The sequence below is a fragment of the Podarcis bocagei genome, assembly GCF_964188305.1.
Source record: "Podarcis bocagei genome assembly, chromosome: 15".
NCBI lineage: Eukaryota > Metazoa > Chordata > Lepidosauria > Squamata > Lacertidae > Podarcis > Podarcis bocagei.
In genome coordinates, this window is record NC_138141.1 from 19,429,266 (window position 1) to 19,443,374 (window position 14,109).

Sequence of the window (14,109 nt, forward strand, 5' to 3'; positions counted from 1 at the left end):
GAATCTGATACCTCGTAGAGCAATGGTTGCTAAGCCTTCATTTTGGGCTGACAGCCAGATTCACCTTTGATTCCTCTCCTATTCCTCGTCATGGCTAAAATCTGAAAAATGGACAGGCTTTGAGTCCTCAAGGGGTGCTACTGTTGCATCCCATAATGCTCCCTCCTTATCCCCTCATTGATGCCACTTCACCTAAACTTCTGATGTCCATATTTTTCCTTCTTTCACCATACCTTCATCCCTCCATCTCCCCATCACTTCGTATATCATGTTCCAAGTGAAATATGGAAAACTGAATAGTTGTGATTCCACAGAGGTCCAAACCATCTGAAGGGTTAAGGAAGGCTGCTCTGTGGAAATCAGTGGAGCTAGTGACTTATGGCTAGCTGAAGTCTCGATGGTTTTGAAACTAGTATGTTTATTGCTATAAACTTATTACAGTTCATTTCCATACATTACTGATTTCTGCAAACTCCCCCTGCCAGGAAATCCTAATGAAGTGCCACTCAAAGGGTCACCTCATTTTTCTTGATGTTCTTCACTGCATCTTAACCACGGTTGCTGAAAAAAGCCTAGGAGAGGCACTTCCATCATCCCAAATGCATTTGCATGGATCTTATGAGCAAAGTAAGCCCTGGAGATGAGGTTAATGATGCCCCATTTGATGCACTGATTGGATTGGGTTTGGGAATGATACTGCAATCATGACTTTGTGGAGAGACATTCTATAAAGCATGACAGCCATGGAGTCAAAGACATGCTGCCCACTTTATCTACCCCATCATGTTTTCTCCTGGGGTCCCTGAAACCCTGCTAGAAAGACCTCTGTGATGATACTAGTTTCTCAGAGAGTTGAAGGCAATATAAGAAAAGAGGGATTGTTACCTATAGCATCAGGAAGGTGTCCTCCAGATTTGATGGACTCCAACTCCCATATCCCATTGGTTCAACTGATAGGGGCTGATAAGTCCAACAACATCTGGAGGGCATCTCATCGCCACATCTGCCCAGTACTACCCACTGTGTGTGGTAATAACCCTCAGCCCAGTAAAAAAAAAAAGTGGGGAGCTGGAAGGAGAGATGAGGCAGAAGGGGCAACTAGGTATGACCTTAAACAAGTCTTGGCCATTAATATAAGAACATAACAAGAATCTGGCTGTTGGATCAGGCCAAAGGCCCACTTAGTCCAGCATTCTGTTTTCTCAGTGGCCAAACAGGTAACCGGGAGTCCTGAAGCAGGACTTGAGTGCAACCTGAGTGCAGGTTATTGTGGGGCAATAACACACATAACATCTTCTGGAAAGGAGGGACTGATGTTTGCCAGGACTGCAGCGGTAATTGAGAGGGGCTTTGAGCATTTCCTGCAGTCCTGAGGACAGCCACTTCTCAGAAATAGAAGGAAAAGCTTCAAATTCCCGCTTCACATCTGCTGTGATCCCTATGGTTATTTCTCCTATGATTATGTCTGCATATTTAAAATATATATATGCATGCATGTTAAATTTATTTAACTAGACTAGACTAGTCAACAGAGAAAATTGAGAGAGCGCTCGAGTGCCAAAGGTGATGCCCCACATTTTAAATTGTGCTCTCCAATGCTGTAAGTGGGCATAATGATTTGACTGGGAATGTCATTTAAGATGCCCACGTGGCTATTCTTCAGTGCCATGTTGGACTGCCTTGCCAGCTGCCCCTACTGGGAGCTCCACGTCCCCCAGAGAGAACCCATTGTGACTGCATACACAGCCAGCACTAAAAGATAGGCCCGGAACAGTAGTTTGTCAAGCTTGTTTGCAAGAGAGAGCCAGTCTCCCTCCACTTTGGCAGCAACGCCTAGGCCACGAAAGTGGGAGCTGATGGGGAGGAGTTCTCTTCGGATCTTCTCCATTGGGGGTGTGGCTGTCCCAGTGCCATGGTCTTTTACAGATGAGCCTTCCCAAGCCAAGGGTATCCCTGCAGAAAGACAAAAGCACTTCATCATGTTGGAAGAAGAGATGAATGAGGGCTTGCTTCACTTTCATTCCTAACCCAACCCCTTCTTACAACTCAGTCCTGGGCAGGCATAGTTCCTTGTTGACCTCATGCATTGGACTGGATGACCCTCGGAGTGCCTTCTAAGACTACAATTCTAGAGTTTTACCTACAAATCTATGAGGTTTGTGCTTGGACAGTCCTTAAGAACATAGGCAGAGCTGTGGGAGGTCAGACCAATGAGCCCACCTAGTTCAGTCTTTCCCAGTCTGGTATCCTCCAGATATTTTGGTGTATAACTCCCATCAGTCTGTGCTGCCTGGGGCTCATGGGATTCATTGTCCAAAATATCTGGATGATACCAGGCTGGGAAACTCTGCTCTAGATTCAAGCTGGTTCCCCACAGATGCCTCCTAAAACCCTACAAGTAGGGCAGAGTGAAGGCACAGCTATCCTGCATCATTGCTCCTCCACAGTGTTCAAGACGTAGACTGCCTCTAAAGTTTCAATATAGGCACCATGGCTAATTGCTATTGGTAGACCTATTCTCTTTCTTGAAGTTGCTCCATCCTCTTCTACAGTGGTACCTCTGGATGCAAATGGGATCCATTCCAGAGCCCCGTTCGCATCCTGGAGAGAACGCAACCTGCGTCTGTGTGTCGTGTCTGCACGTGTGTGGGTCGCTGCTTCTGCACATGCATGTGATGTCATTTTGAGCATCTGCACATGCACGAGTGGTGAAACCCGGAAGTAACAAGTTCCGTTACTTCTGGGTCGCCGCGGAGCGCAACCCGAAAACGCTCAACCTGAAGCAACTTTAGCCTGACGTATGACTGTAAAGACATTTAAGCCAAAGGCATCTTGTGGCAGTGAGTTCCACAAATTAATGATGTATTGTGTGAAGAAGGGCTTTTGTATGCCTGTAATCCATCAACGCAGGTGGCGCTGTGGGTAGGCAGGTAGCGCTGTGGGTAAAAGCCTCAGCGCCTAGGGTTTGCCGATCGAAAGGTCGGCGGTTCGAATCCCTGCTGCGGGGTGCGCTCCCGTCGTTCGGTCCCAGCGCCTGCCAACCTAGCAGTTCGAAAGCACCCCCGGGTGCAAGTAGATAAATAGGGACCGCTTACAAGCGGGAAGGTAAACAGCGTTCCGTGTGCGGCTCTGGTTCGCCAGAGCAGCGATGTCACGCTGGCCACGTGACCCGGAAGTGTCTTCGGACAGCGCTGGCCCCCGGCCTCTTGAGTGAGATGGGCACACAACCCTACAGTCTGGCAAGACTGGCCCGTACGGGCAGGGGTACCTTTACCTTTACCTTTAATCCATCAACAGTTAGTGTTATGGGCTGGCACACACATCCTCTGCTCCGGTTCTAGTTTCGTGAGGTGTGGGTGGGAAGACCTCATTTCTATCCACTTTCTTATAGTTTTATAAACTCGTTTTCTGTCTCCTGTTACTTATTGGCCTTCTGTACCTGCAGCAGTGCCAGCTTTTTCTCCTGCGCTCCTAGCTGCCTTGGCATTTTCACCCACAGCGTCAGCAGCGTTCCTGCAGCAGTAAGAAGCAAAGGGCTTATCCCGTGTGCAGTCATCACCCAAGTGGAGGAATTTGATGAGGAAGATGGATTTGGATAGGCTGAGGACCAGCAGAGCCATGCAGATGGTGAAGAAGGCACCTGAGACGGGGGTAAGAGGAGGAGGAGATACTTGTGAACCATTGGGATTGCTATGATCCAGCACACAGAGCCCATATTAAGGGACTTCTCCAATGAGGATGATGACCACAAGCCATAGGCACTTATCCAGAGACTCTTGCATTGCCCCAGATCTATCAGGTATGGGGGGGGGAGTCAGTGAACTCAGTGAACTGGCTGAGGTGCTTTGTTCTCTGCACTACAGGGCAGCTAGCAAAACCAGCTGGCCAGCTCCTTGATAACAGAAGCCTGGCCAGGTTAGCTGATCCAGGGAGTCACATGGAGCCCTGCTGCTGTTATCTAACAGCTGCTTCAGGCTTGGCTCCCCAGCAACTCACCTAGAGAACCTGCTGCCCAGCCACCTGCCTGCCTTGGGCTAGGTTGGCACTGCTCCATCACCACTGGTTTACAACCTCAGTGAGAACTTTGATGCCTGCTTTGCATTCCTTGCTTCCTACTGTATGCCCCCTAAAGGCTTGTACAGAAACAGGACAGGCACACAAAAACACACACCTGAAGCATTGTGGGATACTTCCCAAGAGGGGCTGCCTGTGTTTTGAGACCCACTTTAGCCAAGGCTACTGCTGCAGAAAAGCTCATTTGGCACCCATGCATTTTGCCTGCAGCAGAAGATTGGTTTTCTGCTGTGACTTATTTTGGTGCAATCACAACCCGCTCCTATTGTCCTGGTAATAGTGCAGTGGATGGAAGAATGAGCTCTGTACCTCCTGGTGCTCCAGTTAGAATATTGCCCCTGCTGGGTAAACCACAACCTCACTGCCTCAGTGCCTTCACCTGCAATATGGGCATAATACTATACCTTTTCAGAATTACCCCATTACACGTGTGAAACAATACAAACCCTTGTGCTATTAAGTTATACTCATATTAGTGATACCCTGTTTCCACTCACTGATCAGAGATGTGCCAATCCCAGTGCTTGGCAGCTCATCTGACATGTTGACTTTGAAGAGAGTGTAACCAACCAGCACGCTGGTTTTGAATGTTATCCTTGTTCCAGAATTCGGGGGCAGGTAGAAACTACCCAGGTCCACAACGAGCAGGAAGATGCTGGGAATCAGCAAGCTGACCACGTAGAGCAGGGGACGTCTGGTGATAACAATCTGGAGGAATCAGATGGAGAGAGAGGGCTGGCAATTAATGAAACTTCAGAGATAAGGAATTTATACTGCCTCTGGGGCAGTGATCTATCTTTCTCTACTGTTCTGCCTCAGCTGACCCACTGGACCACAATGGTGACACCAGTTTCCTTAAGGGCACAAGAGGCCCATCAAGTTCACGTGCTTCTGGAAAGCCCACTCCTGCTATTGCTCCCTAGAGACTGATATCCAGGGACCTCTGAACTTGGTGCTTCTGTATAATAGCTGTTCCACCTGCTTTTAGTGCAGACAGTACAAGTCAGATGTGGCATCCAAAACAGAAAAGGCAGCTTGTTATAAATTTTTCCAATCCATGCTGTTCTGTACTAAATTCAGTTGCTTACACAGATGTGCCAAAGTTTGTGATGGAGTTATTCTAGAGAGTTCTGTTCACAATTCTGCTGTTGTTGTTGCAGCTGTTGTTACATTTATATCCCTTCTTGTCTTGAACTGGATCTCAAAGTGGTGCACATAGTTATCCTCAAAACAACCCTGTGAGGTAGGCTGGACTGAGAGATTGGCCCAAGATCACCAATGAGCTTCATGGCTGAGTGGGGGCTAGCATCATGGTCTGACACTTTAACTGCACTGGCTGGCCTAGGAAACATGGGAGGAAGGAGAGAGCAATGCTGACGTTGGTCACTAGCTACCAGTTCCTTATTTCATTGAGAATTTGAAAACCACAAAATTAGAAAATTTTGTGTTGATTGAAAGCTTATGTAGTGTCAAACCCACAAATAAGCTTTGCTTGGCCCTAGACAGCATCTTAAAAAGCAGAGACATCACCTTGCCAACAAAGGTCCGTATAGTTAAAGCTATGGTTTTCCCAGTAGTGATGTACGGAAGTGAGAGCTGGACCATAAAGAAGGCTGATTGCCAAAGAATTGATGCTTTTGAATTATGGTGCTGGAGGAGACTCTTGAGAGTCCCATGGACTGCAAGAAGATCAAACCTATCCATTCTGAGCAAATCAGCCCTGAGTGCTCACTGGAAGGACAGATCATGAGACTCCAATACTTTGGCCACCTCATGAGAAGAGAAGACTCCCTGGAAAAGACCCTGATGTTGGGAAAGATGGGGGGCACAAGGAGAAGGGGACAACAGAGGACGAGATGGTTGGACAGTGTTCTCAAAGCTACCAACATGAGTCTGACCAAACTGTGGGAGGCAGTGGAAGACAGGAGTGCCTGGCGTACTCTGGTTCATGGGGTCACAAAGAGTCAGACAAGACTAAATGACTAAACAACAACAACATACTATATTCCTCCACAAGTGGGAGCCTGATTCCTTTGAGAGGCACAATTGTTTTCTCCAGTCAAAACCATTGTGTCTGTCGAATGCTCAGAAATTTGAGATGACCCCACACGGCGATTTCAGATGAGGACTGTGGAGTATGAACCCTCAATAGGATTCGGGCCACCCTGCATAAAACATCCTCACCGGGAACTGGTATTGGCCAATGGCAGCAGCATGTTCCTTCAGAATCTTCAGCTCTTTTCTGGGCAGGGTTTTGTGGAGGTGTCCATGGTCCTGAATTGCAACCTATGATTCTCTCAGCAACCAAATCCTTCCCTTCCCATCCTGCCTAACAGGCGATGGAGCTCATTGCCTTTAAATTCCCCAGCACAAGGAAGGAAGCAAAAAGAGGAGAGCGCTTTCGATTTAGTTGTGTTTGCCATTAGACACCCTTCAGGTGCTAGCGATATTATGCCACCATTTCATTATCCATTAACGCCAGGTAATAATAATAAGTACACAAAAGGTATTTGCAGCCCATTGGCGCTAATGAAGGGAATCAATCTCATTCGGTGCCCGTTCAGCAGCTGCAGGCTGGAGATGGAATATTATCCAAGGTTAGGTGCCAACTGTCTTGCTGGCGGAGGACCCCACCAGCACTCAGTCTTGCCTAGCTGCCTTCATGAGGCGAACGGGGGCCGACAGTCAGACACAGCTTTGCAGCTGAAGCTGGCACCTTTCCCTTCTCATTTATTCAGCAAAGAAGCACCAGATAACGGTAAGTTTGTAGATTCTGTGCGAAGGCAGCATTTCCTGTGCTGGAGTGAGGAGGGTTGAAATGCTGAGTGTGTGTGCTGAATTTGTGGTGAATGTCCATGTATGGTAATGGTGTGTGGTTTGTTTGTGCCATGGCCACTGCAGACATGTGACACTTGAAGTCAGTGCTGTAGCTATGGGGGCTAGCTGGGTTTTTTGCCCTGGGTGAAGCCTCCATTGAGGCTCTCAGCCTGTGTGTGTGTGTGTGTATAAATGTGCATAGGTAAAGGTAAAGGGACCCCTGACCATAGCCGACTCTGGGGTTGCGGCGCTCATCTCACTTTATTGGCCGAGGGAGCCATGTGGCCAGCATGACTAAGCCGCTTCTGGCAAACCAGAGCAGCGCACGGAAACACCGTTTACCTTCCCGCCAGAGCGGTACCTATTTATCTACTTGTACTTTGCCATGCTTTCGAACTGCTAGGTGGGCAGGAACAGGGACCAAGAAATGGGAGCTCACCCCGTCGTGGAGATGCGAACCGCCGACCTTCTGATCAGCAAGTCCTAGGCTCTGTGGTTTAACCCACAGTGCCACCTGTGTCCCTTATAAATAGCGGGGTGCCAAACTGGGAGTTTGAGCCGGGTAAAATAAGGCCTCTGCAGCACAATCATCTGAAGAAGCAAACAGGAAAAGTGAAGAGGAGGATGGAAGAATTGGAAGACAGAAGCAGAAGAAGCATGAAGAAAGAAGAACCAGGAAGATCTTTACTAGGTGCAAACCAAATTTCTCTTACTCCTAGCACTGAATCACATTACACGCCAATTGGAAATCTTGGGTTCCTAACAATTATCACATCACTGCTGATTTCAAAGTAAAAAAAATGTATTTTTATTCCACCCTGTACCCATGGGGCACTCAGAGCAGCTTCACAATGTGAGGATTATTATTATTTAATCAAATGCAAAAGTGTCATTTAAAAAACACAAGTATAAATGAATGAACAGCAACCATCTAAACTGCAATACAAAAACCAGGCAACAGTAAAGCTGAAGGACCAGGTTTAGCCAGGAAGCCTTTGTGAACAAGAGATGAGAACAAGAACAAGAGGACATGGGGGCATTAAATGATGCCATTAAGGGAAGAGAAAGGAAGAGGAGAGGATAGAGTGACCAGGTCACAATGTTCCAGGTACTCACATGAAACCGAATCTGAGCAATGCTCCCAGTCTGAGTTTGCAGGATACGCCGCTCAGAGAGCACAGAGACCAACTCCCATTCTCCATCATTTATAAACAACTTCTGGTCACTCTTGATCTCCTCATATCTCCTCCAAAAAGCAAGATCCACATCCTGAACTAAAAAGGATGCAGTGGAAAAAATGACAAAACTATTAGTCATGCACATTTAAGATCAAGTCCAGTGGTGAACAAAATGTTATGTTACAGCTTCACTGCACATTTAAAGCACATTGCATCCCCCAAAGATTCCTAGGAACTGTAGTTCACCCCCCACAGAAGTACAATTCCTAGCCCTCTCTGAAAACTAAACTTCCCAGGATTCTTTTCCAGTAATGTGGAGAACTCAGAGGGAGCAAACAGAGTCAAGAAATTAGTTCTCATGATGGAGAGAAGCCAGTCTGTGGCTACCTATCATTCCAAGGTATATCTCCTTGCCCCTTCCCACTCAGAGCCAGCTCTTGTCCTGCAAAGGCAAACATGAAGCAAAATGGAGGCAGCCTGTATCCAACACAAGAGTCTAGTCTCCTAGTTGTTAGAAGAGCAATCAATCCTGCCCAAAAAACCTGTTTGGGGGCTTAGATTCTCGCTGGTCAGTTGAGACCATCTCATCTGGTCTGACCAGACTCCCTGTAGTTCCTCCCTTTGGCCAGCACTGGATGGTGGTGTTGCTATAAAAGCAATGATAGAAACTGAGGAAGTGGCCTCAGACTATTGGTTCATCTAGCACAATATTGCCTATACAGTGTTCTTCAACCTTGAGTCCCCAGATGTTGGTAGCCATGGGCTAAGCTAACTGGAGATGATGGGAGTTGTAGTCTAGCAACATCTGGGGCCCCAAGGTTGAATAAGTGGCTCTCCCAGTCCTACCTGGAGATGCTGGGGGTTGAACCTGGGACCTTCTGCATGCAAGGCAGGTGCTCTACCACTGAGCTACAGATTTCCCCCCTAATAACACCCAGTCCCTGGGTTCAGAAGTCCTGACTCACCTGTGTGCAAAGCACTGCTGAAAGTCAGGCTGCAGTTCTGTGTGTCAAATGGGAAAGTGTACATTTCCAGGATGCATGCGGACACCACCTGCATGGGTTTGTAATTCTTGATCACGCCACTGGCATTCAAGTAGACAAATGGGAGATCTGGGGATTTGCTGGCATCCACGCTATACCAGGAAGAGAGAGAGAGCAGAGGGACAGCCCATGATGTATTGTACATTACCAGGGAACACTATTTCCATTGCTAAATATTGCATCTTTTGTTCAGGCATGAGTGACATTTGTAGCCTCAGAGCTTGGGATGTAGGGAATGGAACAGCTCCCCTCTGAGTTACTCCATTCCTTACTTCCCAAGTTCTGAGGCAAAAACTGTCACTCATGAGTTGTCAAATGTCCCCTCTGAGTTGTTCCATTCCCTTGATCCTTTTGGTTCCTCCTTCCTTCCTTCCTTCCATTCTCTCTCTCTTTCTTTCTCTTTCCCATATATCTGCAGTAGGCCTCCAAGGCGGTTAAAACCAATAAACCATATTTATTACTATAATATAATAAAATGCCACTGAAAAGCAACAATATCAAAACATCTTCAGCTTAACAACTGCAGCCCGAGGTGAAACCTACTTGAGAGAAGTTTATGAGACCCTGAGTCACCATCATCTCAAACCAACAAGGTCCACACTTACGATTCACCAACAATAATATCAGGAGCCCAGATGCGGTGAATAGGCAAAGAGATTTCTTGGATCCCATCATAATGACTGGAATTCCAAGTGAGATACTCATCCTTCCAGATCTGCAAAAGAGAGAAAGGAGCATGTCTAGCTATTTCTAAACTGTACTGAAGTCAAATGTATCATGATGGGAGCTGAGAAGCATCTGTTTGGTTTTTGGTTAGAGAAGTGGGGGAAATGGGTGGGGGGTTGAATTTAAAAGTGGGGGGGGGAGAGGGCTACTTGGGTTATTAGGGAGGTCTGGCTTACTAACAATTAACAGCAGGAGTACCACCTCATACAGGAAGGATATGGAAGCTGTGGCCCTCCAGATGGGGGGACACCATCAGCCCCAGTCAGTATCGTCTTACCTGCCGATACCAAATGCTTGTTGTCAGTTTTTGATTCTGAGCATCCTGGAAAGGAAAAAGATGTAAATTGTGCAAATCATGCAGATAACAACAATCATTATGATGGAAGACAGTGGAATCAGGAAATTATCATTGTTGCACATTTGCCAAGAGAGTTAAACAGGTTTTGCCTATTGTTAAATAGGATGTTTTCATGTGGCTTCAAATCATCTCCATCCCTGTCTCTCCCATTGCAAATTCAAACAGTATGATTTGCATGGAACTAGATCCACTTAGGTGTTCTAGGGACATGGCTTAAGAGCCCAGCTGGTGTTGGACATGGGACCCAAGCCATGCCAGAGTGGGGTGCAACTCTTTTGCCTCTGTCTGTCTCTGGTCAAAGGTGGGAACTGCAGGGAGACCAGCCTGAGATTCTCTTAAGAGCAGTAGGTCAGAGCAGGTCATATGTTACTTTATGGCTTTCCTACAGGAGGGATAGAGAACCAGGGACCCTCTGGACATTGTTAGACTCTAACTCAGGGGTCGGCCACATGAGGCCCATGGGCCACAAGCAGCCCATGGGGTCGTTTAACCGGCCCATGGACCCCTGCCGCCGGCTCGGTCGGCTCTTGTGCACCACACTAAACTGGCGCGGAGAAGAGTGGGGGCTGGAAGGAGCACCAGAAATAGCATTTGCACATGCGTGCACACACACAAACACACACACACTGGTCCACTGCAGCGTCTGCAAGACCGTGAACCAGCCCAAGCCACAAAAACTTTGCCAACCCTTGCTCTAACTCCCAGCATCCCCAGCAACTAGTGTGGTCAGAACTTGGGGGTGATAGAAGTTGCATCTGGAGGTCCACATATGTTCCTGAACCTTGTTCTGGGTTAGGATTTTATGCACGTTTAAGCAATGAGGAAAGAGCTTTGCCTGTTTCTTGTGCTGGCTAGAATTATTCTGCCTTATCTCATCGCTGCCTTGCCCCATCTCTAGATTTGCAGGAGCTGCACCTGGAATCCAGCTAAGAAAGAATAAGGGGAACCAATCAATTTTGCCAAATGGACAACTCTCTGGAGGCCCATCTCCATCACTGTCTTCTCCTACACCTGGCTGACGCTGTTTCGTTGACCCTCAAGTCTCAGGTACCCCCCTCTGTCTGCTGCTCCTTACAGTAAATTACCATTGACAAAATGGCACACCGCTGCCGGCTGTTGACACTGTAAACGAATCACCCATCTCTCCCTCCCTACCACCCTAATTAGTTACTCTGACATTAATCAGGTTGCTAAGAATAATGCATATTCTCTACAAAAGCGGGGCTTTAAAACTGGGCAGCGTTGATTGCCTTCTTCTCTGGAAGGTTCACAGTTTGGAAGCATCCCTTCCTAGCAAAGAGAATAACAGAGAAATAATTGCAAGGGGTGTGAGAGAGATATTTTGCCATTGTGCTGGTGAAATGGCCACCATATTCCATGCATGCTCGGGCCGAGAGGAAAGGGAGGGGGCAACTCAGAAAATATTTTGAAGTTTAAAAATGGTAGTCCCACTTTCCAAGGAACCCTGCCACAGTCCACACACACTTATAGCCTCGCAAGCGGCAGGATGCTTATTCAAGGACACACTTCAGCCCTGCAGAAGCACTCAAGGAGGGCATGAATGGGGATGGTAAGGGGTGTGGCCCTAGGGAAAGGAGGGGCAGCTTGGGGAGAGATCCTGATGGCCAGACAGAGAGGGTTGGAGGGCTGGATTTGGCTCGCAGGCCTGAGATTCCCCACCCCTGATTTAAGTCTTCTTATGCATACCCCCACACTGTATGAACAGCTAATTCTTATCCCCATCTCTGCTTCCAGCACCTTTCCTGCTTATCAGTGCTGTATCAGCACTCTTTGCTTTGGGCAGCCCATTGGCTGTTGACGTTCCCTCCATTCCTAGTGCCAGAGTTGAGGGAGTTGGGGGGGGGGGAGTCAGAAAGTAAAACTTGACTCCCCTTCAGAGTTTTCCTCCATGCCAGCTGGCCAATATAATTGCTTCTCTCATTGTGCCATTTGAAACTATTCCTTCCTCTCTCGCTTTGGGTGTACATGTACGGATCCCCTTCCATCTTGCTTGTTAAAAGCAAAGGATATTTGGGAGAATTGGAATTCATTAGTCTCCCTAACATAGGAAGCCTACTTTAGTCTTAAATTGGTGGTTAGCAAACATGCAGATAATTCCTCCGCATTCTTATTTATCTTTCCCCCAGTTCGGCATCCTGTTGTAACAGCTGCCTCGGCGTCTGTCTGGGAGGCTCTAAGTCAGTGGAGTGGAAGACGGAGGTGCGTGGAATTCGGCACTGACGAAACTCAATCTAAACAAATTGGAGCTCTTTCTCCGTTGACTAGATTATCGGTCTAATCAGATTTCCCCAAGGCCCTCCTAATAACTGGAGAGTCTCAGACTGCTCCCCGCCTTTTATGTGCACGGAACAGGAGGCAAAAGATCAACAAAAGGAGTCGCAGGCGACAGGGAAGATGGGGCGGGAGCACTTTGCGTGCCGCAATGCCTGCCGAATGGCTCCTCTATTAGCGTGCACACCTGCCGAGGCCTGGGAGGCATCGAGCGCTCTTGCAGAGCCAGCGGCAGCGTCTGACAATGGTGATTACACAGCGAAATCTCTCCTCTGATCACCAGGGGGTACAAATACGGTCGCCATCCGTGTAAGTTGATCGTACAAAACAAAATGAGCAAAGTCAGTCCCTTGCAAGCTCTGGGCCTTGTGGAGCCACTGTGCTTTCCATCTTATGGGCATGGGGACCTGCCTGATATGGAGCCAGACAAAAGCAAAGTCTGCCTAGCTCAGTACAGTGGTAGCCTCTGAAGTCGAAAGGAATTCGTTCCGGAAGTCCGTTCGACTTCCAAAACGTTCGGAAACCAAAGCCAGTGGCAGAGGAGCCCTCTCCGGCAACCAGGGCAGGATGCAGAGGGGTGAGTACCAAGGTGTTTGGGATCCAAAGTACAACTGTATTGTCACTTCTGACAGATAGTGATTCTCCAGAGTTTCAGGCAGGAGGCTCTTCTGGTTCCAGCTGGAGGTGCTAGGGACTGAGTTCAGGACCTTCAGCATGCTAGGCAGATTCTCTACCACTGGGCTCCAGCCCTTCCCTCTTACATAGTGGTCAGGGGGGTGAAGATCCCTTACTACTGCTACAGCAGTCCCAGCCTCCAGCAACTCAATCAGTATGAAAGGGGAGCTTTTTAGCAACTATCCACTCCAGAGATAAGCATTTAGGAACACTGAAAAAGCAAAGTGCTTCAGTTTCTAGAGAATGGTGTGCAAATTCTATTATGTATGATGAAACTTCTCGGAAAACACAACTTGAGTCACTCCAGAAGCACTCCAAATCATTTGCCCAGGTACGTGCACAGAAAATAGTATATCTAGCTTTCAGAAAGGAGGAGAGCTTAAAAGCTCTTTCCATGGCAGGTAAACCTGGTGTGGAAAGGTCTCTCTGCCTTGCTCCGGGAAGATCTTGCATAGCCTCTGGAGGCCATGAAATCTCGTATGGCCCTGTAAGATCTTGCAAAGATGATGCCAGACTTTCCCAGAACTCAGTAAGCAAGTCTGAGAGCTTAATAGCGCTTTCCACACTGGGAAAACCTGGCACAGAAAGGGCTTTCAAGCCCTCAAACTTGCATGGGTTTAATTTGCATGATTGCATGCTGGCCAGCCAAGTGCCTAAAGCTGCAATCGGGCAAGTTAAACGCACGCAAGCTGCGAGTCAACTGTACATGCATTTTTGCACACATTACTTAGCCGGAGGCCAGCACTGCAAAGTTTGAATTCTAAAAGATGGTTTTGTTTTAGTTTGTGTGTTGTTTTGCAAAGTTCCTTTCCGGGTAGGTTTGCCTTTAAAATGTTGACTGAATCAAATCCCTGGTCTCTGGAAGTGCTGCAATATTCTTCTGCAGATCTTCCAAAATTGCTGTTGCAGACAGGTAATCATTACAGGGTTCGATTTAATGCAAAGC

General features: G+C 47.6%; 1 protein-coding gene across 7 annotated transcripts in view; it reads right to left on the reverse strand.

The window, feature by feature from the left end:
- Nucleotides 1–398: 398 nt before the first annotated feature.
- Nucleotides 399–14,109, reverse strand: part of HTR3B (5-hydroxytryptamine receptor 3B) — a 29,179-nt gene continuing 15,468 nt past the window's right edge. For 4 of the 7 annotated variants that reach the window (XM_081172646.1, XM_081172642.1, XM_081172643.1 and 1 more), the window contains 7 exons: nucleotides 10,116–10,160; nucleotides 9,718–9,827; nucleotides 9,035–9,204; nucleotides 8,008–8,165; nucleotides 4,572–4,782; nucleotides 3,440–3,640; nucleotides 399–1,953 (listed from right to left, as the gene is read on the reverse strand). In XM_081172646.1, the coding sequence (XP_081028772.1) occupies nucleotides 1,694–1,953; nucleotides 3,440–3,640; nucleotides 4,572–4,782; nucleotides 8,008–8,165; nucleotides 9,035–9,204; nucleotides 9,718–9,827; nucleotides 10,116–10,160 (1,155 nt within the window). In that variant the 3' untranslated portion in view covers nucleotides 399–1,693. Of the gene's footprint in view, nucleotides 1,954–3,439; nucleotides 3,641–4,571; nucleotides 4,783–8,007; nucleotides 8,166–9,034; nucleotides 9,205–9,717; nucleotides 9,828–10,115; nucleotides 10,161–10,929; nucleotides 10,981–11,031; nucleotides 11,123–12,675; nucleotides 12,969–14,109 lie in introns of those variants that run through there. The other 3 variants (XM_081172645.1, XM_081172644.1, XM_081172647.1) reach the window with 3 other exon arrangements.